General features: G+C 40.0%; 1 protein-coding gene across 4 annotated transcripts in view; it reads right to left on the reverse strand.

The window, feature by feature from the left end:
• LOC137037574 (NACHT, LRR and PYD domains-containing protein 3-like) overlaps window positions 1-22580 on the reverse strand; it is a 114512-nt gene that overhangs the window by 5402 nt on the left and 86530 nt on the right. For all 4 annotated transcript variants that reach the window (XM_067411787.1, XM_067411700.1, XM_067411869.1 and 1 more), the window contains 3 exons: window positions 22107-22302; window positions 20182-22012; window positions 19023-19193 (listed from right to left, as the gene is read on the reverse strand). In XM_067411787.1, coding sequence (XP_067267888.1) covers window positions 19023-19193; window positions 20182-22012; window positions 22107-22302 — 2198 coding nt within the window. The remainder of the gene's footprint in view (window positions 1-19022; window positions 19194-20181; window positions 22013-22106; window positions 22303-22580) is intronic.

The following is a 22580-nucleotide window of genomic DNA, read 5'->3' on the forward strand; positions in this document are numbered from 1 at the left end:
GATTTACTACCCTCTTTGAAATACAGTACAGTTTATAGATTGTTAGCATTCATAGATTTCATGTTTAAATTTGTTCCTAATGTTAATTATTGTGTTTGTTTTTTCTCAGGAAGAGGCAAAGCTGTGTACAAAATTTCTTTCATAAAAAGGATGTCACTGTTTGCACGCCCCAGATGGCCGTTACACTTACCGATAGTATACTCAACATGATTGTAAAAGATATGAGACCTCTTTCTATTGTAGACAGTCAAGGTTTTCATGAGATGATCAACATGTTTTACCCAGGATACACACTTCCCTCCAGGTCCCATTTCACTAAGCTGATGGAGAAGAAATATGAGGAGAATTTTGAAAGATTGAAAGTGTCACTCAAAGATGTGAAATCAAAAATGGCTCTCACCACAGACGCATGGACCAGTATTGCCACCGAGGCATACTTGGGTGTCACATGCCACTTTATTAATGAAGACTGGGAGCTTACATCATACAATCTGACCACCATGCCACTTGAAGATCGGCACACAGCTGAAAACATTGCTAACTGGGTGGTGTCACGTTCCCAGTCATTCCCGGACTACATTTCCCACAATTCTCCCTGGCAATCACCTGCACTCACTCCACCAATCACCAATTGCTACATACTGCTACAGCACATTATTTGGACTATTTAAGCCACACACACACCCTCACACACTGGGCGACAATTTACTCTGTGTACAATTCAGAGCGTTATTTACCCTGTCTGTCTGCCTGTTTCTGATCCTGTCTGTTCCCCATGTACAAATCTCTGCCGCCTGCCCTTTGGACCTTTTGGACTGTTTATTGTTTCCTGGTTTTGTGAATGATATCTGCCTGCCCTGATTCCCTGCCTGTTCAACAATCACGAATCTGCCTGCTCTCTGCCATACCTGTTTGCCACTGTTTGACCCTTGCCTGGTTAACTATGAACTCTGCTTTAATAAAGCTTGCACATGGATCCAATCCTGAATCACGCCTCGTTACAGAAGACCTCGCCACAACAACGATCCAGCAGCTTTTCTGGTGAACACTGGTCTGGCAGGAACATTGCATTATTGTTATTAGGGCTCAAGCAGGGCTCACGATCGCTGGAGGAATATGTGGCGGAATATTTGGACACTGCATATTATTCAGACTTGCCGGACTGTGCGCTGATAGACTTTTTCTGTGAGGGCACTAATCAGCCACTCAAATCACAACTCATTCGTGAGGGACCCCGTTCATCTCCAAGTCAGTTTCTGGATTATGCTTTATTGACTGTTGGCTCTCTATTTACTGTGGGTGTCGCCGAAAAATGCGACACCACTGTGAATCATGTAATAAGGAGAACACTCACAAAATGGCGGCCACAACAACAACACAAAGTCAGGTCACAGATGATCTTCATTAGCAAAGTCAAGTCACAGTTGATCAGAGTCACGTCACGCCCATGGTCACGTCACGTCTCGAGACCCGTCCGAGAGCGGAGGGGATTGTTATCCAGTGTGAACGATCCTCCACTGATTTCAGCATGTTCAGCTGGTTTTCCGAAACCTCCACCGGCCACTCCGCCAGCGTCTACAGACAAGACGGCCGCTCCGCCAGCGTCTACGGACAAGACGGCCGCTCCGCCAGCGTCTACGGACAAGACGGCCACTCCGCCAGCGTCTACGGACAAGATGGCCACTCCTGCCTCTGCCGAGTCAGCTCCAGACTCCGCACCAGAGCCCGAATCCACTCCAGACTCCGCACCCGAGACCGAGTCACCTCCAGCCTTGTCGGCGCCACCTCAGCTACTTGCCCTGCCGGCGCCACCTCAGCTCCTTGCCCTGCCGGCGCCACCTCAGCTCCTTGCCCTGCCGGCACCACCTCAGCTCCTTGCCCTGCCAGCGCCACCTCAGCTCCTTGCCCTGCCGGCGCCACCTCAGCTCCCTGCCCTGCCAGCACCACTCAAATTCCTTGCCCTCGAGCTAGCTCCAGCCCACAATTCCCTACAGACCTCCATTGAATACCCCAGTTTAAAAGTTCACCTCAAGGTTCAAGCTCTTGCTCTTGAAGAGAAAAGAGGATATGAGGAGCAAACATATCAACATCAATGTGAGGAACAGGTTCAGTCAGCCAGTGCAGACAGAGAAGAGGCAATTGTCTCTGTTGGACACTTTGCTCAGTACGGATTCAGATGACCACAGTAATGGTGAGGATGACACTGGTCACATCCAAGATCAAGAAACTCACAGTGAAGTTGTGAGGAATGAGATACACATGTACTTTAGTGAGCAGGCTATTCCAAAGGAAGAAAATCCGCTGAAATGGTGGAAGGAAAATGAAGTGAGGTTTCCCATCTTGGCCATGCTGGCAAAGAGTTACTTGTCTGTGCCTGCAACATCAACCCCATCTGAAAGGCTTTTCTCAGTTGCTGGCAACATTGTGACTAAAAAAAGAGCAAGCCTTCCTCAATGGCAATGCTATATAATTAGTAACACAGGCCCCCAACCTTTTGCACTGTTTATGTTGGGCTGTATTTATGTTAGACTTCTTTAAACTACAAGATGCCTTCAGGTAATCTTTGCACTGTATTGGCCATTATTTTTGTGTTGAGCAGTGCTTTTGTTGGACTTGGCTCCTTTGAAACTGTTACCATTCAGGTATGTTTTACATAGTGTTGTTGACCAGTATTTTTGTGGTGTGCTACTACTTTAAACCACATATTGCCTTCAGAATGCATCTTTTGCAAAATGTTAGGCAGAATTTATATGCCATTATTCATGTCTGATGCCCTAAAGTGTTGTTTTATTTTTTGGCACTTTATTTTTCTATATGTATTTCATGTATTTTTGCACAGTGTTGAGCAGTGCTTTTGTTGAATTTATATGGCATTTTGAATGCTTTTGAATTTATATGGCATTATTCGTGCCTGATGCTAAAGTGTTGTTTACATTTTATTTTTGCTACTTTATTTTTGTATACTGTAAAATCTTCAGCCACATTGAAGTATAAGTAAAAGTTGAAATATTATATTAGAAGTTGTACTTATAATTTGTAAAGTTATCCAAAGGATTCATTAGCTAATCAAAAAAAAACAAAACACTAGATTAATAAAAAAAAAAAAAAAAATCGTTAGAGTCGTCGACTAATCGAAAAAATAATCGTTAGTTTCAGATCTATAAGGGTGGGGATTTTGGGATTTAAAAGTTTTCTATCTTCATTCATGGCACATTTCCCCTGTTTTCCTCATCAGTCTGTTTGGGAATGTTTAAGCTGTTTCATCCGATTTATAACTAGTTTAAACATCGAGGGATTTGTAGTTTGTGAGCAAGAGGTGTGTGTCGAATTAAAACACTTCTCACTGGATGTCGCAACACTGTTTAATAATGGTGACTGGGAATAAACGCAGCTCTTTAAGCTTTCATTTCGTTATCTACTGGGCTGTGCTGTGTAGTTCAAAGTAAACTAGTGAAACACCTGAAAACAGCGATATTTGTTCTGTATTTGTTGCTACTGACTGAGAAATAACTTCAAATGATTTAGAGACAGAGCGGCCCAAATGAATCCAAATCTTTTCTGATCGTTATGCAAGCGCGTTTGGCCAATTCACAGAAAAGAATCGAGACAAAAGAATGATTAATTCACGAATGATAGGTATCGCTGGTTCATTCGACAGAAATACGGAACACATAATAACTGCTGAAATATTCGCACAGAAAACATTTCTCAGGTCAGTCGGAGGAGCGTGCATGGTACGAACAGTGCGTATATAGCCGTACAGCTGCATGCGCCACTGCGGCCACATATCTAACCAAATTTAGCCAGAAAAGAGGAGAAGGGAGATTTGGGTGCCACGGGCCAGATGAATATGATTGGGGGTCGGATTTGGACCGCGGGCCACCAGTTGACAAGCCCTGGGCTACAGTAAAGCTTTAAACTGTATATTGAAATTGAACATAAACAGCAGTAATATTTACAAGGGACAGCATATGTAAACACTTTGACACAAAGGAAATACTTACCATTCATAACGTCCTTTAAAAGCCTTCATTACTGCTATCTGGGTCAGATTCAGGCTTAAACTGATACGACAATATTGACGCCATTATTTACATTTCCACCGGAAGCATGCAACTATTGCCCATAAAGGTAAGGGCGTGGCGTTTCCGTACGATGCGCGCTTATCACAATACACTGGGCCAGCTAACCAATCTCAGCTCATTGCGTATTTCAGAGGGAGTGATATCATAGAATTAGGAAGTCACACCGGCCGTTCAAATGACAATGGAGACAGTGGTGTAGAATAAAGGTAGAATATATGAAAAATTAGGCTGTTTTTAAAAAAAACAAAGCATTAAGACGTGTTAAACTGTGCCCCATAAAAACAATCAAGCCTAAAAAAAACTGTGAACAACCCCTTTAAAATCATCACGTACACTTATTAAAACCTGTACCTCACTCTGTTGACTATAAAAGCACTAAAACATCATCAGCATGCAGCTTATAATTTTTCCAAAATTAGGCAAATTAAAACCTTGTACATTTTTCCTTAATTCTTGTAACAAAGGTTCTATTGCTAATGAATATAGCATTCCAGAGAGTGGGCATCCCTGCCTCACACTAGTAAAAATTTAAAAGGAGTGTATAAGCCACTATTAATTTTGAGTATGCTCTCAATATCACTGTACAACACTTTAAATCTTATCTATAAAACTCTAACTAAAACCAAAAGCTTTTAAGGTTTCCCGTAAGTATGTGTTCAACTCTATCGAATGCTTTTTCTTAGTCCAACGAAATCAGTCCAATGTCACTATTTAATAACATAGAGACATCATAAATATCCCTAATAAGGGAAATATTATCAGAAATGGACCTTTTGGGGACACAGTATGTTTGGTCGGGATGGACCACCTTGTTTATAATTTCTGATAGTCTGTTTGCTAAAATCTTTGAGAGAAGTTTATAATCACCACACAGAAGTGAAACAGGTCTCCAGTTTTTGATATCTGTGAAGTTTTCTTTCTTGGGAAGGAGGGTCAGGACTGTTCTCTAGCACCGTGGTTCTCAGACCTGTCCTGGGGACCCCTCACCACTGCACATTTTGCATGTTTCCCTCATCTAACACACCTGATTCAACTCATCAACTAATTAGTAGAAACTGCAAGAGTTGAATTGGGTGTGTCTGATGAGGGAGACATACAAAATGTGCAGCGGTAAGGGGTCCCCAGGACAGGTTTGAGATCCACTGCTCTAGCAGCTCAAAGGTAGAAGACCTTCATCTAGGCTACCATTGAGTAATTCTAAAAAATGCTCTCCTAGATCTTCCCCAAAACATTTATAGAAGTATATTGTATATAAAGTATAGAAGTATATAAGACACCTTTGATAAATCATTGAAGAAGACACTCATTAAAATCGTTTGATCCTAATTCACTTCTGTACAGTTTCTCATAAAAACCAATTGCCCTCCTTCTAATTACTACAGGATTGGACAACAGAATTCCTTCCTCAGATCGCAAAGCATGAATGATTCTTTTTTTTGTCCATTTTTTCTTTCAAGATTAAAAAATACTTTGAACATGCATCCATCTGATCAAGACTTACAAATCTTGACTGGACCAAAGTGGCCTGTGTTTTAACCACTAATAATTCTTCGAATTGATTCTTTTTTTAGAAAGAATTTTAAAATAACTTGTTTGTTTTGTTGATTCTTCTAATTCCTGTATCTTAATTATGTTAGTCTCTTAAGTCTTTCATTAATTTAAAACTTTGGTGCTGTTGTGAACATACTGTTGACAAATACTGTTTAAAGGGTACATAACACACACAGTTTCTGACAATCTCATGTTAATCTTGAGTACCTATAGAGTAGTATAGCATTCTTCATATCTCCGAAAAGTCATTAGTTTGATCAGATTTATAAAAAAAAAAGATACGCTGTACCGAGTATTTCCGACACACACACACACACAGCCGAGCGCCTGGAGGCGTGCCGTGTGAGTGGAGCTAAAGAGTGATGAGTACGCTCAGCTATTGTGTAGAGATCGTCTGCAAGCTAACAATGGTCAGCTAATAACGGACGATGATGGGCGTTGACATGTTACGCAAAAACATCAGTTTTGGAGCCTGGGCATGCGCAGAAAGAATCGTCAGTGGAGCCCGGAGGCGGAGTCGCGGTATCAAACTTCCGCCCAGACGTCTGCTTCATCAAGACCAGATCACCTATTTGTTTTATTATCTATTGTTTATTATATTTTTCTTTTCTTCCTCCCTTTTTCATTTGGCTTAAACGATGGCTTAATTACATCTAGCAATAAGGAATTTACATTTATTTGAATGTTTATTAATGCACATTGTTCATTTTTAAACTAAATTTCTGATAACTAGGTCTATGCTGTCCTTCCCTCTTGTGTGAAGAGTAGAATTCTAGCTAGTGTCAACAGAATCCCAATAAACATGCAGAAGACTGGTATTTAGGTTTATAGAGTCAATCTTCTTTTCTTTGGTTTATTGTGTCTTTCTTTTTTGTGAAATTACAAGTAAAACAGAAAATACTACAATATCAGTGTCATATTGTCTAATAGCAAGCATTTGTGTAAGCTAACATAACATAAAACAAGTACACGTAGAATAAGCACAAAATTTGACAAATGCTACAAATATTGAACAACACAGCTGTAAAATTATGCTTCACATAAAGAAAATGAAATAACCTTACAGCCGATGCCACATTTTAAAGGACTACCACGGATGGAGTTGAATTGTTGAGAGACTCTCGTGTTGCTGCCATGTGCTCTCTGGCTGCTTGAACTAATAAAGTAATTGGAATGACCACTAGAGGCAACACTTCCTACAGAACAAATTATTATTATGACCACTAGGGGTAGCACTAACTTTAAGATCAATACAAAGACAGAACACTCCCCGTCTGACATGGTGAATGTCACTAAACACCATAAACAACAAAAACAATACTTGCAAATAACATAGTAACTGTGTATTAAGGTGCAATAAGAAGAACAAGTTCTGATAGAGGTCTCAAAAACATTTTGGGCCCATCTCCTCTGAAGACTCTGACCTCAGCTTTACGTACCATACTATCTTCGCTAGGGAAAACCTGAGTAACTATCCCTAAGGGCCACTCGTTTCTCTTCAGTTGTTGGTCCTTGAGTAGCACGACACTTCCTGGTTCCAAGTTGGATTCTTGTGTTTGCCACTTTCTCCTAGGTTGCAGAACAGACAGGTACTGTTTTCTCCATTTGTTCCAAAAGGTTTGTGCTAGATGTTGGACTTGACACCATTGCCGTTTGTGAAGATCCTTGACATCAGAATCCTCAGGTGGAGCAGATGGAATGCTTGTTTTCTGAGTCAACAGAGTGGATGGGGTGAGTAAAACAGGATCAGTAGGATCGGTGGACACAGACACCAGAGGTCTTGCATTAATGATAGCTGCCACCTCAGCCATCAATGTCTTAAGTACTTCGTGGGTGAGTTTTGTATGTCCAAGTTGAAGAAACATGGAATCCAAGATTCTTCTGGCTATCCCAATCATCCTCTCCCAAGATCCGCCCATGTGAGATGCATGGGGAGGGTTGAAGGTCCAGGAACAGCCCTTTTCGGCCAGATACTTGTTTACGGTAGTAGCATTAATGTTGGAAGGTATTTTGGGGCAGAAGCTCCAATAAAGTTTGTCCCTCTGTCTGAGCGGATCAGTTTCACCGGGCCTCGTATTGCAAGGAATCGCCTGAGCGCGTTGATAAAGCTTGAAGAGTCGAGAGATTCAATGACCTCTATGTGGACTGCTCGCAGTCATACAGGTGAAAATAACAGCCCACCTCTTGCTATGTGCAAGGCCACCTCTTGTACGACGAGCTTCAACACTCCAAGGGCCAAACACATCGAGCCCCACGTTGGTGAAGGGAGGCTCCAAAGACAGACGGTCAGCGGGCAGATCAGCCATCTTCTGTATAATAGGGGTGCCGTGCAACTTTCGACATGTCACACAATGGTGTATTAGACTGCTTATACACTTCTTCACTTCCATTATCCAGTATCCAGCTGCTCGGATAGCACCTTCCGTGAAGAGGCATCCTTGATGCAGTGTTTGTTCATGGAAGTATCGAACCAACAGCACAGCAATGTGGTGTTTGCCTGGAATGATTATTGGATTCTTTTCCTCAGTTTGAAGTTCTCCATGTCGAATGCGACCTCCAACTCGGAGGAGATTGGTGCATCAATGAAGGGGTCCAAAAATCTGAGTGGACTGTTCCGAGAAAGCTTCATGTTTTTCTGTAAGCATGCAAGTCCTTCTGCATATGTCTCTTCTTGCACAGACCGAATAATGACCTTTTCTGATTCTTGAAGGTTTTCTGCAGTATATGCATTCTTACACAGATGCCATCTTTTGCAGTTCTGATGTTCTGTGACCAGACTTGAGCAGTAGCTTTGGGCAATGTGGCGAAGGTGAGCAATGGCACTTCTTAGAGAGGACCAGGAGGAGAACCTTGTAAACCGTTGAGATCCAAGCTGCTCTACTGCAGTCTGTGTCTGTAGAGTGGATACTTGTGCTCAAACATCTGGATCTGTATTTGGGCTAATGAGGTCATAGAGTTTAAGATCTTGAGGCTCTTGAGAAGGCTTGTACAGAGAAGGAGGTCCAATGAGCCAACTGGTGTCCTTGAGTTGAGCTGCTGCAACTTCTTGTCGCAGAGTCTGCAGGGTTTTGATCAGAAGGTATGTACTTCCTTGGACTGGATGATCTCTGTATCTGAAGAACACGATTGCTGATGTACACATAGAAACGTCTTGTCTCATTGTAGATGTACCCGAGCACGACCGTGCTATCTGTATAGAAGGTTGTCGTGTCAATATCCAAGTCAAGTTCAGATCTTACCAGATCTGCTAATTCCACCGCTAATACAGCAGCGCAGAGCTCGAGTCTTGGAATGGTTTGTTCAGGTTTTGGAGCCAGCTTCGCTTTTCCCATTACAAAGCCTGCGTGAATGTTTCCAACGTTGTCGGTAAGTTTCAGGTAAACAACTGCTGCTATGGCCTTTGTTGATGCATCACAATAGACACACGGTTCTTTCCGTTCTGCTGTCGATGGAGAAATGACAGTGTAAGGTCTTGGTACTTGCAGATTTCTGAGATCTTGTAAACTGTCTCGCCAGGATTTCCACTTGTCTTCCATTTCCTGTGGAAGTGGTGAATCCCATTCACCTTTTCCTTGAGTGAGCTCTCTAAAGATGTGTTTTCCCTGAATTGTGACAGGGGCTGCAAATCCTAGAGGGTCGTAGACACTGTTCACCACTGAGAGTACTCCTCGTTGAGTAAATGGTTTCTCCTCTGTATCAACTTTGAAAGTGAACGTGTCTGTTCCCAGGTCCCAATTTAGTCCCAGACTTCATTGTAAAGGTGGTGTGTCTGAACCGAGATCCAAGTCTTTGAGCTCACTAGCTCGATCTTCAGGTGTCGGGAGGGACATGAAACCATCGTCGACATAAAAGTCATGATCCACAAACTGTTTCACCTCAGGGTCATGGTGTGGTGTCTCTTCTGCAGCTGACTGTCTGAGGCAGTAGATTGCAACTGCTGGACTGGGACTGTTTCCAAAAACATGTACAGTCATGCGATACTCAATGACTTCTTGATCTAGGTCGTTGTTCTTGAACCAGAAGAATCTGAGGAAGTTGCAGTCGTTTTTTCTCACAAGACAGCAGTGAAGCATCTGCTTAATGTCTGCTATCACGGCAATGCCTTCTTTGCGGAATCTTATAAAGACTCCCACGAGCGCATTGTTGAAGTCAGGGCCCGTTAGCAGTACGTCATTCAGTGACAGTCCTTCATACTGAGCACTTGAATCGAATACTACACAAATGTTTAGCTTCCTGGGATGATACACACCAAAAAGAGGCAGATACCACCGTTCTTCGTGTTCTCGGAGGGGAGGAGCAACTTCAGCGTGACCATTTTCAAATATCTTCTCCATGAACGTAAAGAAATGTTCCCTCATTTCTGTCTTCAATAGATAAATTTGGCTTGTTATCGTCTTTTGTAAGTTGAAAGACTGTTTAACCTAGGCAAGAGTGGTCTTCATCTTGAACGTCTCGAATGTCTTTAAAACTGTATTCCTCTTTAACTCGAAGAACACTTGAGCATGGTTCAAAGATGGTAGGGCGACCTTGTTGCAGAGCATTAGTGAAGAGAGTTTTCACACTTGTGGGTTTGTGACCACCCCCGAGACAAACGGTTCCCGCTAGCACCCATCCCAGATCTAATCTTTGAACGTAGGGAGCATCAGAAGGACCATTAATATTCTCACATACCTTTAGGAGACTAATGGCATCACGACCAAGAAGCAGCAAGATAACGGCTTGGGCATCCAGTTCTGGGATCAGATGGGCAATCCGTTTCAAATGGATATGATGAACTGCAGCATTGGGAGTAGGTATCTCTGCTCTGTTGTTTGGCATTTCTGCACACTCCAAAAAAGTTGGCAAGGGTTGCACTGTTTCACCATCCATCGACTCGATGTAGAAGCCTGAGGCTGTACGTCTTATGTTTTTTGTCAGCCCTGTGCAGGTCACCAGCGTGTAGGATGACAAGAGTCCTTGTACATTAAACATGTAAAAGAATTCAGGACGAACCAGAGACCTATTGCTTTGTTCATCTAGAACAACATAAACTTTGACAGCCTTGTCTTGTTGTCCACTGGGGTATATTTTTGCCAAAAAAATCTATGAGCAGGATAGAGCAGATTGGCCTCTTCCACACACAGTTGTACAGTTTGTTGTTACATCTGTGGGTGCTGTTGTGTCCTGCTCCCCACCTTGCTCTGAAGAGGGGTTGTCCCTAGAAGCCCAAGGCGGTAGGCCTGGATGAAGAGCAGATATGTGTTTCTCGCTACCGCACTCTGTACACTTAATGTTGCTTTGACAGTTCTTTGCTGTGTGTGTTGTTGTGTTACAGCACTTTAAGCAAAATCCATTTTCTTTGAGAAAGCTCTTTCTCTCTTCTAAAGGTTTAAGCCGAAATTCACGGCATCTCTGCAAAGTGTGTGGCTTTTTGTGTATAGGGCATATCTTGTCAGGATCCTCTGCGTTTCTTTTAACTTTGTCCAATGTAGAACCTTGCACAGTGGAAATGTCTGTTTTGTAACTGGAAACAGTTTTCATCTTGTTGGATTTCCAAGGAGGCTTTTCAACTTTCTGTGTGCCTGCACAACGTTGAAACTTGGGTCATTTCTTATCTGTGCTTGATGATGGATGAAGTTCACAAAGACAGAAAATGGAGGGAATGACACTTGAAACATTTCTTTGTGAGTGGATCCATGGATTAACCACCTCTCTTGGAGACCGTACGGCAACTTTTGGACTATGGTGTTAACTCCTCTGGGAGTGTCCAGATAAGAAAGACCAGGCAGATCACCGTTCATTTTAGCAGCATTTACTTCCATTAACAAGTCACTGAGATCTCTTAATTTGGAGTAGTCTCTGGTGTTTAACTTCGGGAAGCTGTCCAGTTTCTGGAATAAAGCCTTTTCGATGGCTTCAGGAGAGCCAGAACAATCATCTAACCGCTTCCAAATCATCTCGAGACCTAGATCTGGCTGGTTGATGTGTATAGACCTGATGCGCTTGGCCATTTGACGAGAAGATCCATTTCTTCATCACACGTTACATCCAGATCTCTCACCGCATTACAGAATGATTTGCGCTATGCTCTGTAGCTTTCTGGTTGATCATTGAACTGGAGCAAACCAGTTGTAACAAGCTCACGTCTTGCCAGAAACCTCACAAAGTCTGTCATGTGACTGTCAGAACTACGTGGAGGCTGCCGTACTAGGTTGAGGGGGTATGCATCCCTGTTACGTGGGGTTTCTCTGTATTGTGGCTTGTTTGTTGGTTGGTATTGTGAAGGAGTGGCGTATGGGTCATCATGCACATCAAAGGTTACACTCCTCGTTTGACTTTCTTGTTTCGGTTGATAATATTTATCATCTGTGATTTTGAATGGATTAGGAAACTTAAGTGGTGTTGAAGAGTGCAGTTGAGTGTTACGAACGTAAGCCTTAGCCGTAGGAGATAAGTCACTTGTAGCATTGAGATGTATGGCGTGTACAGTGGGAAGCATTGTCGTCCCAATGTGTGGCTCTTTTGTCTCGTCTAGAGTGATTAAATCCTTTAGTGGTGCTGGCTGTGTGTCCTTTAACATGTTATTTTGCTCCTTCACAAATTCTCTTGTTCGTTCCACAGGATCTATAGATGGTGACAGCAAAGGTGTATGACCGGAGTATTTTTCATCACTGTTTCCGGCTTCTAAAGCCTCAGCTTTCGCTACTGCTGCAGCAGCTTCCTTTTCAATGGCCAACATCTCCATGGAGGCTTCAAGCTGAGCCTTTTGCAGCTTGAGCTCCATTTCTCTACTTGCGAACTTGAGACGTGCTTTGGCCGCTTCTACATGAGCTCTTGCGCATGCTGCAGCTGAACTAGTTGATGATCTGCGTGAAGACTTATTTGAAGCAGAAACTTGTGATCTTGTCTCACATTGAGATGCATTTTCTTCCTCCATAATGTACACGTGGTGTTTATCCTCATCTGATGAGAGGCGACTTTTCACTATGCTGTCCTTCCCTCTTGTGTGAAGAGTAGAATTCTAGCTAGTGTCAACAGAATCCCAATAAACACGCAGAAGACTGGTATTTAGGTTTATAGAGTCAATCTTCTTTTCTTTGGTTTATTGTGTCTTTCTTTTTCGTGAAACTACAAGTAAAACAGAAAATACTACAATATCAGTGTCATATTGTCTAATAGCAAGCATTTGTGTAAGCTAACATAACATAAAACAAGTACACGTAGAATAAGCACAAAATTTGATAAATGCTACAAATATTGAACAACACAGCTGTAAAATTATGCTTCACATAAAGAGAAATGAAATAAACTTACAGCCGATGCCACATTTTAAAGGATTACCACGGATGGAGTTGAATTGTTGAGAGACTTTCGTGTTGCTGCCATGTGCTCTCTGGCTGCTTGAACTAATAAAGTAATTGGAATGACCACTAGAGGCAACACTTCCTACAGAACAAATTATTATTATGACCACTAGGGGTAGCACTAACTTTAAGATCAATACAAAGACAGAACAAGGTCAAAACAACATATCGTAATTGATGTATTTTAAATATATAAATTATACACAAATTAAAATTCTACTTGTAAAATAATATTCTGTTTCTAGAGCAATAATATTTTTGAAACCGCGGTCAAGTTGAACTAACTACAATTGCTGTAGACAGTGCTCTTTAATTAACTAGAGTAGGATTAGTTTTGTCCTGATAATTATTATTGTATACCCATAAAAATAATTAGTAACTCCCAGATAACGATCACCTGCTTTTTCCTGTCATGGCTAACGTCAGGCATGTTATCTTAACTAATAACATTTATTAATTTACACATTTAATGTTACCGAAAAAAGTTCAGTGATCCGCAGATCCTGTAGGTCGGTTAGGACAGTTTACTGCTGAACAACTCCTTTTGTCAGCGAGAACACAGACATCGAAAAATAATAGTTATTTATTTATCTTCAATTTCCCCTCGAAGCTCCGACAGTCCTCAGAGAAGCTGTCAATCAACTGTCAATCATGACGACACGCCCCGTTTCTATAGCATCAAATTGCTAGCTAAAATCAAACTGATTAGGGCTGAGCGATAAAACAATAACGATATGTATCGCGATAGACACGTGATCGATATCATTAAAAAATGTGTTTGATAAAACGTTCAATATTTTTTATTCTTTGTCGGAAGAAAACAGAGGTTGCGAAGCAAGTGTGGTTGCATTAACAAAGGCACTCGTTCTCTGGTAACCTAGCAACATAGGGAGTGACACGCTAACAGCCAATCATGTAACAGTATCAATTTTGGTTGTGCCATATCGTTGTCTCGTGCTGGATTGCTCTTCAGTAACCGGCGACTGATAAGCAGAAAATGAGTGCCGCAGCGACCGAGGAAATTGTAAATAAAAGAGGAAAAGTGTTCATTGTGACTTTAGACTAGGGTGACCACCTGACTATTGATCTGTTGCAGGACGATTAATGTTTCATAATGTGGGTGCCCACACTATAATGTTGCGCTTATGGCAACATTAAATCCTGGAGAGAAGACAATTCTAGATTCACGGCTGCACATGCAAGAGGACAATGCTATTTCATGCATTCTGACTTATTTACACTGTTAAAGAGTTGGGTTCTCATGCTAAACATGGCCTTGGGTTCTCATGCTAAACATGCTAAACGTAATTTCTGTGCCAAAAATACTCTTCAGATTGCTCACAGATTCCGGACAGTTTTTTTTTTAGCATGGCCCTTTATTATGCAATAATACCCTGGTGCCCTTGTACGGGCACTTCTCCTAGAAGAGCGCACATACACACATCGACCAGAGTGAGAGAGCAAGAGCATCATTGTGCTTCGTTCAGGTTACAGGAGTCGTCGGCAGCCCTGCACAGGACTTGCTCGAGAAAGATTTGTCACTTTGTTTTTAGACCACAAAATCAACAATGTCACCAAAAAAGTATGTTTTTCAATAATAATATCCATAATGTAATTTTCAGAGACCCCGCTTAGAAAATGGACAAAATTCATCCTCAAAATAAAAAAACAATGCAGAACACACACAGACAGAAATGAAGTGGCAAGCTTCCAACAATGCAAAAAACATCCACAAAAGCCCCCAAGGCAAGCTGTAATCCCTGATGATGCATCCGTTTATATTATTTCCAGGCAGAATCATAAATTATGCTCCAGTATTCAATTCAATTCACAATTATTTGTATAGTGCTTTTCACAATAGATATCGTTTCAAAGCAGCTTTACAGAGAATGCATGTCAACATTACAATTTAGAGTAATCTGACAATCGGAGGTGACTGTCTAATAATTTCAGAAATGTTCATATATAATCATGCAGTTAGCTAACAATGTAATAATTTAGGTAATTTAATTTACAATCACTGTTAGCAGATTAATGATTACATGTTAATAATAATTAGGATATAGAAAAAGGGATAGTCCAAATAGGGATCGGATCAATACTAGATAAAGTGTTACGTCCTTGTGCTCTGTGTGTATTTGTTTTTCCCTCTCTCTGCTTTTCCCTGTCACTTTCACTTTCTTAGACGCCGGTCATTGGTTCAGACCACCGCAAATAAAAGAGCATGTCAGACCACCCACAAGCCCCCATGTTGTTGATTGTTTCTTTACAGTTATTTTGCTGCCATCTGCTTTAATCTTTGTATCCGTTTTGTTTGTGTTGCTTGCTTTGTGTATATGTTCGCCTTTGTTCAATATATTCGTTTCTTTTCCCTTTTATATAACATCTGTCAATGATATTTATGTTACCAGGCCGGGAAGAAGCAGAGAGCTGAGGGCGAGTGCCACCCCATGTACTTTTGGATTTTGGCTAGGCAGTGTAGGTTAGTTAGGGCATCTCAGACGCTGAAGACTTTTCTTTTTCACATTTTCTTTTGGTAGTTAGTCTTAGGGGATATTTATAAGTTAGACTGGTTTGACCATAAGACAGCTGCAGCTCGTACAGAATGCTGCTGCCAGGATTCTGAGCAGAACCAGAAAACATGAACACATCACACCAGTCGTCAGGTCCTTGCACTGGCTTCCAGTTGCATTTAGAATTGATTTTAAAGTACTGTTACTTGTTTAGAAATCACTCAATGGCCTAGGACCTCAATACATTGCAGATATGCTCATAGAATATAAACCTAACAGATCACTCAGATCATCAGGATCAAGTCACTTAGAAATACCAAGGGTTCACTCAAAGCAGGGAGAGTCTGCTTTTAGCTGTTATACCAGCCGCAGCTGGAACCAGCTTCCAGAAGAGATCAGGTGTGCTCCAACAGTAGCCACATTCAAATCCAGACTCAAAACACATCTTTTATCTATGCATTTTCTGATTGAGCACTGTGCCATGTCCGAACTGTTTGCATTTTTTATTTTATATGTATTATCTATTTATTCTTTTAATTCCTTTTCCTGTTTTTATTTCATTTTTAATGTATTTTATATCTTTTATGTATCATCTTGTTATTCTGACTTTTAATGCATCTTAAATATTGCTGTCTGGTTGAAAGAGCTGGGAGAATTAGGAAGAAAGCATTTGTGATTAGGTTAAAATTTGGTAAATTTGGACAAACCATGGGGAAATTTGAGCTGTGGTGCATGGTTAAGATATCTCTGGATTACAGTCAGGACACTTTCCAAAGGGGAAATTTGAACTGCGTTGCATAGATAAGATATCTCCGGAAGGGGGATTAGGGCTGTGTGGCGCAGTTTGAGGTGTCTTGGCAAAAGGGGAGATTGAAACTTTGTTTATCAGTTTGAAGTGCCTTAACAGGTAGCAGTCCTGTTGTGTGAGGAAGATCCATTCTGATCTGCTCTGATGGATAGATCCATTTAGATCCACTCTGACGGACAACAACAACAACAACAACAACAAAAACTCCCTAAGACTTCCTAGCTCATCCATCCAGATAGCAAAATTCGCTGTTTTTACTGTTATTTCTATTTCTTATGTTCTATTTTTATTCTTCTTCTTTATGTAAAGCATTTTAAATTACCATTGTGTATGAAATGTGCTATACAAATAAAATTGCCTTGCCTTGCCTTATTTTCTTTTCTTTGGCGTCACCCGCGTCCCTTCTTCCCCTCCTCCCTGTCTCTTGTATGTTTGTTTCTGTAAATACTATATATATTTTCCACTATTCTTGTCTGTTTACGCTTACCATTATACCTTTATACCTTTACTTTGTATTCACGCTCAATAAATAATTGCATTATTCTTTTGGCTTTGTGGTTCTTTGTCCCACACATTGTTTATATGTGTTTCTTTTTAATGTCAATTTTTAATGTTATACCCCTGTACCCCTAGACCATTTCAGGGGTCGTAACAAAAGTCACAAAAGGACAGTGTACTCTGCTCCTCATTTAGTTTTGACCAACACTTTAATTATATTCATAGCTTTAAGACATTTGTCCTTTACATGTAATCACATCATGGTACAAGCCTGATTGGCCTCTGCTGACCTTCAGCCAATAAGATTGCATGCTCAACATTTAAATAGTCTGGTTCATTGTTAGCTGTAAGCTAGTCCTGCAGTGCGCTAACTTCCTCTGAAGCCCTCCACCTCCCTCAGCTAGACCTGCAAACTCAGAAGAGGTGAAAAATGTGACAAACTAAATAGTTGTAGGGGGGTCTAGGAGCATCGTCCCCCATGAGAAAATTTTGTGATTTTAACATGCAAACTAAGCGCTTTGGTGCATTCTGACAAAAAATAAATAAATAAATGGAAAAACAACATTTGCTTCAAGTAAAAAAAAAATATTGACACTAGGGCTGGGCTAGAGATGTGCCAATATTAGGGATGGGCGATATCTTATCGTTTGCGATATACCGTTGAAAATTCTCCTCACGATAAAAATGTGTCTCCTCGCGATAATAACAATAAGTCTAGTTGATGACATAGTTTTGTGCGCGACCGATTCACTGTTCAAGTGCGGAGTGAAAACAAGTATGGCGGAAGGCAGACGTGAGGCTGAGGAAGAGCTTGTTGTTAAGCGAGGAGCTGCCTCCACAATTTGGAACTGGTTTGGTTATAGAAACTCAGATGCGGAGCAAACTACCGTAATCACTATAAACAAATATGAGCAGTCATTTAGGCTGCCATCACCCAGGTGCGCAGGTGAGACCTGAACATCTCACGTTGCTATCTGTGTTTAAATTAAACTCATTTAAACCTTGCCAATTTAAACTTTCATCCGTAAAAAGAGAACTCGCGCACCCTGTGAGGAGATTTGTGTCTGTACTCATCCGAAGCGCATACACGGAGAGCTGCGTCACAGCTGTATTTTGTAAAATTTAACTACGTAATTGGTGGTAGCCTGTTCCACATACGTAATATATTTATATTCTAAGAGTGTGTTATTGACTGTTTCACACTGAACTTCTTTACTTTATCAAGTTACTTTAACATTATATATATATATATATATATATATATATATATATATATATATATATATATATCCCCATCCCGCCCATCACTAGCCAATATTCAGTAATACGATACATCATAATAATGAATATGCACTATATTGTTATCGTGGGCACTTCAAAATACAGTGAACAATTATTTATTACGAATTATTCCAATTTTAATAATACACATTCTGTTTGTAATACTGACATTCAGTTTGTTTTAATCTCAATGTTGTTCATCACAGCACCAAATACTTAATACTTAAAGACTTAATAGGTTATTTATTTTCAAACTTAAACATTTTTATATTTTAAGATGGACTGATTGAAAATGTTCTGATTATTTGTTATTGTTCAGTAACACTTATTAGTTAGCATTCTGACAATGAAAAATACTTATACATAATTTATTAATCTTAGTTAATGTTAATTCCTTGGTTATTGTTTAATAACATTACTAAAATCAAAAGATGTAACTATTATTTAATGGGCCTGAGCTAAAACTAACAATGATCAGTTGTATTTTTTTTAACTAACATTAACAAAAAATAATACCTTCTGTAACAAATGTAGCTATTGCTCACTCTTAATCCTAGTTAATGCATTAACTAACGTTAAATAATGAGACCTTATTGTAGTTGTATCTGTTGTATTTTTTGTGTCTTGCGTTATTGTATTTAAATGTTCTTTAAAGAGTTATTTTTGTTATAAGAAAAGGAGTTCTTAAACCTGGTATAATATGACAACTTTTTTTGCAACTTATTTCAGTATTGTGATAATGCCGTAGACCATGATAAAAAAGCTTCAGCCATTATCACAACATGAAAATATCACTGTCATATGCCTAGGCTGGGCATTGACACAAATTTCCCATTGCCATATTCAATAACATGCTAAAACCTAGTCAGAGAGTCGTCATGATTTAAATATTTTTAAAGGTAAAAAATATCTAAAAAATATCTTCTGTTGTAACACAACTTACCTCAATATCTCCAATTTGCACTTTATATTTGTCAGTCCAGTGCAGAGCTGCTTCACTCCTGAATCCTGCAAGTTATTATTATTCATATTCAGCTCTTTCAGATTAGTATCTGATCCCAGAACTGTAACCAGAGCTGAACAGCTTTTGTCTGTTAAGTTACAATTATTCAACCTACAAGATAAATAAATTACAATCACAGAATTAGATTAAATTTTTTTTTATATACAAATATAAAATATATTTTCCATTATTTTTTAATTTTTTATATAAATAGCATGTATATACATATATATCGACAATAAGGACTGCTCGATGTCCCTGGGTCAGCTTGGAGATGACACTCGGGACGGTTGACAGAACTGTCACATGCCCGATTGGGCCAGTGCTGCATCGTAGGGGTGAGCAACATGGGCCTAAATCATCTACGAACAATGGTATCTAACTGTTGTTTTAACAATATTAAATTATCGAGTATGTCCATCACTTTACAAAAACTAAACAAAAACACACCCATAGAGTGCACATATTCACTACGTGATGTAGTCTAGTCGGTTAGACGAGTGCGCATATGAATTTAGAGTGCATATTTTCACTGCATGATCTAGTCTATAAAAATTAGTTTAGAATGCCCCCAAAATTCAAGATAAAAATGCCCCTGTATGTCTTTTATATCTATATAATTTAATACAGTTAACCAACATGGTGTTTCACACAAATGTGATATTGATTTTATACAACAGTTAAATAAACAAGAAGTTAATAATAAGTGAATATATGGCTTTAAAAAGTTAAAAAGGTATATTTAAACTTAGTGGAAAAAAACAATTTGTCACTGCTGCGAACTAACACCACACATAATATGAAGAGTATCTGAAAACTTTAGGAGTCAACGGTCCATGGCAGTCCTTAATGTACCAGCACAATAACACGTGTTTGGATGTGTGGGCCGCAAGTTGGAAAAGGTTGGGAACCACTGATCTATGTATTGCAATAGATTGTTTTGCCCCCCAAAATTAAAACTACAGAACTAAAGCTATTAAAGCTTTTAAAATAACATTTTATTGGGAGATATAGTGTAACAACTGATAATATATGTATTTTAAATAGTGTATTACACCCTGGATGAGACAAAAACATGACTAAACATTAATGGACTTACAGAGCTCTTCTGGAGGTTTTGATGACTGCCGATAATCTAATGAGACACTCGTCTGATTGCTTGAATTTCTGAAGATCAAACTCCTCCAGCTCTTCCTCTGATGTCAACAACACAAAGACCAAAGCAGACCACTGGGCAGGTGAAAGGTCACCAGATGAGAGACTTCCTTTGCTAAGGTGGGTCTGAATCTCCTTCACCAGAGTTTGGTCATTCAGTTCATTCAGACAGTAGAACAGATTGATGGATCTCTCTGCAGGCAGATTATCTTCTAATTTCTGCTTGATGTACTGAACTATTCTCTTGTTGCTCTGGTCATTGTCATCTTGCTGTGATAACAGACCTCGTAAGAGTCGTCGATTGGACTGGAGTGACAGACCGAGGAGGAAGCGAAGGAAAAGGTCCAGGTGTCCATTGTCACTCTCGAGCGCCTTGTCCACTGCAGTCTTGAGAAAATCAATCATGGTTTCATTTTTGTTTTTCTGTTCTGTAGACTCATGATCAAACACTCTTGTCTTGCTGATGTCTAGAAACAGATGTGCATAAAGGGCTGCAATAAACTCTTGAATGCTCAAGTGAACAAAGCAGTACATGGTACCAAGAGTGATCCCTGTTTCCTCCTTAAAGATCTGGGTACACATGCCTGAGTACACTGATGCCTTATAGACGTCAATACCACAGGCTTCCAGGTCTGTGTCATAGAAGATCACATTGTTTCTGTCCAGCTGATGAAATGCCAGTTTCCCCAGTGAAAGGATGGCGTCTTTATCCCAGGAAACATCTGGTGTGAATTCTCCATCATACTTTCGGCGGCTCTGCTGGATCTGAAAGCGGAGAAAGTGTGTGTACATTTGTGTCAGAGTCTTGGGAGTGTCTTCAGTGTTTGATTCCTGCTGTGTTTTAGAGATCTCATCAGCCTGATTGATTTTCACATCATTATTTCCTTTCTCCTCCAGAATGTTCTTGAGAACAGTGGCTGAAATCCAGCAGAAGACTGGGATGTGGCACATGATAAAGAGACTCTTTGATTTTTTAACATGATCAATGATTGTGTTGGCCTGATTCTGATCCGTGAATCTTTTCTTGAAGTACTCTTCCTTTTGAGCATCATTGAATCCTCGTATCTCTGTCAGCCGGTCGATACAGTCAGGAGGAATCTTACTGGCAGCTGCTGGTCTGGTGGTGATCCAGATGAGAGCAGAAGGAAGCAGATTTCCCTTCATGAGGTTCGTTAGGAGAACATCCAGAGAGGCTGGTGATGATACATCACGCCACGTCTCATTACAATCAAACTTCAGAGGAAGCCGACATTCGTCCAATCCATCAAGGATGAACAGGACTTTGAATTGATTCCTTCTTGTAAGGTTCAGTCCTTTTGTCTCTGGGAAAAACTGAGTTATAAGGTCCATCAAACTTAGTGTTTCTTTCTCCATTAAGTTCATCTCTCTGAATGGAAGAGGAAATATGAATCTGATATCTTGATTTTCTTTTCCTTCAGCCCAGTCCAGAACAAACTTTTGCACAGAGACTGATTTTCCGATGCCAGCGACTCCTTTTGTCAGAACAGTTCGGATCTCCTTGCCTTGTTCAGGAGCTTCAAACAATTGTGTGCATTTAACCTGTATCTCTTGAGATTCATGACGCCTGGAAGCAACTTCAATCTGTCTGACCTCATGTTCAGTATTGACCTGTTCACTGCCACCCTGAGTGATATAGAGATCTGTGTAGATGTTATTCAGAAGTGTGGAGTCACCTTGCTTCGCAATTCCTTCAAACACACATTGATACTTCTTCTTTAGGCCACATTTGAGCTGATGAATGAAGAGCAGCTCATCTAAACACAGGAACAGAAAACAGATAGTTTTAGTCTTAATTTTCACTCCCACATTTATAAGTGTCAATCTGACAGATGATCATGAGTCTCTGACCTTCTAGAGCATCAGCAGCTTCATCTTGCTTCATCTCTCTCAGGTAATGTAGTGTGAGATCAAGAGCTGCTGCTTTGGTACTGCATCTATTCTCATTAAAGTCATTCACAAAGTATTGAGTGTTTTCTTTCAGTAATATTTTCTTAAACTTTTCTAGTTCATTCTTCAGAAATGTGATTATTTTGCTCTCAAGATCCTACAAACAAAGCAAGAAAAAATAATACACAGAACAACACAATTTAACCAGATCCACATCCATAGTTGATAAAAACTATTTATTTACATATTAAACATATTTGTAAAAGAAACCAGTTAAAAACAAAAATTTTAATTTGCTGTAATTTTTAACACACAAAAACAACAAATTTACTCTTACATTTTGATTATTATTTATGGATCTTAAAGTTTCTATTCTAGTATTTGTGCAAGTAACCTATTTGTTTGTTTTAAATATATTAAAACATTTATCAAAAA

Source organism: Chanodichthys erythropterus, chromosome 1, assembly GCF_024489055.1.
Source record: "Chanodichthys erythropterus isolate Z2021 chromosome 1, ASM2448905v1, whole genome shotgun sequence".
In the NCBI taxonomy this organism is placed as follows: Eukaryota; Metazoa; Chordata; class Actinopteri; order Cypriniformes; family Xenocyprididae; genus Chanodichthys; species Chanodichthys erythropterus.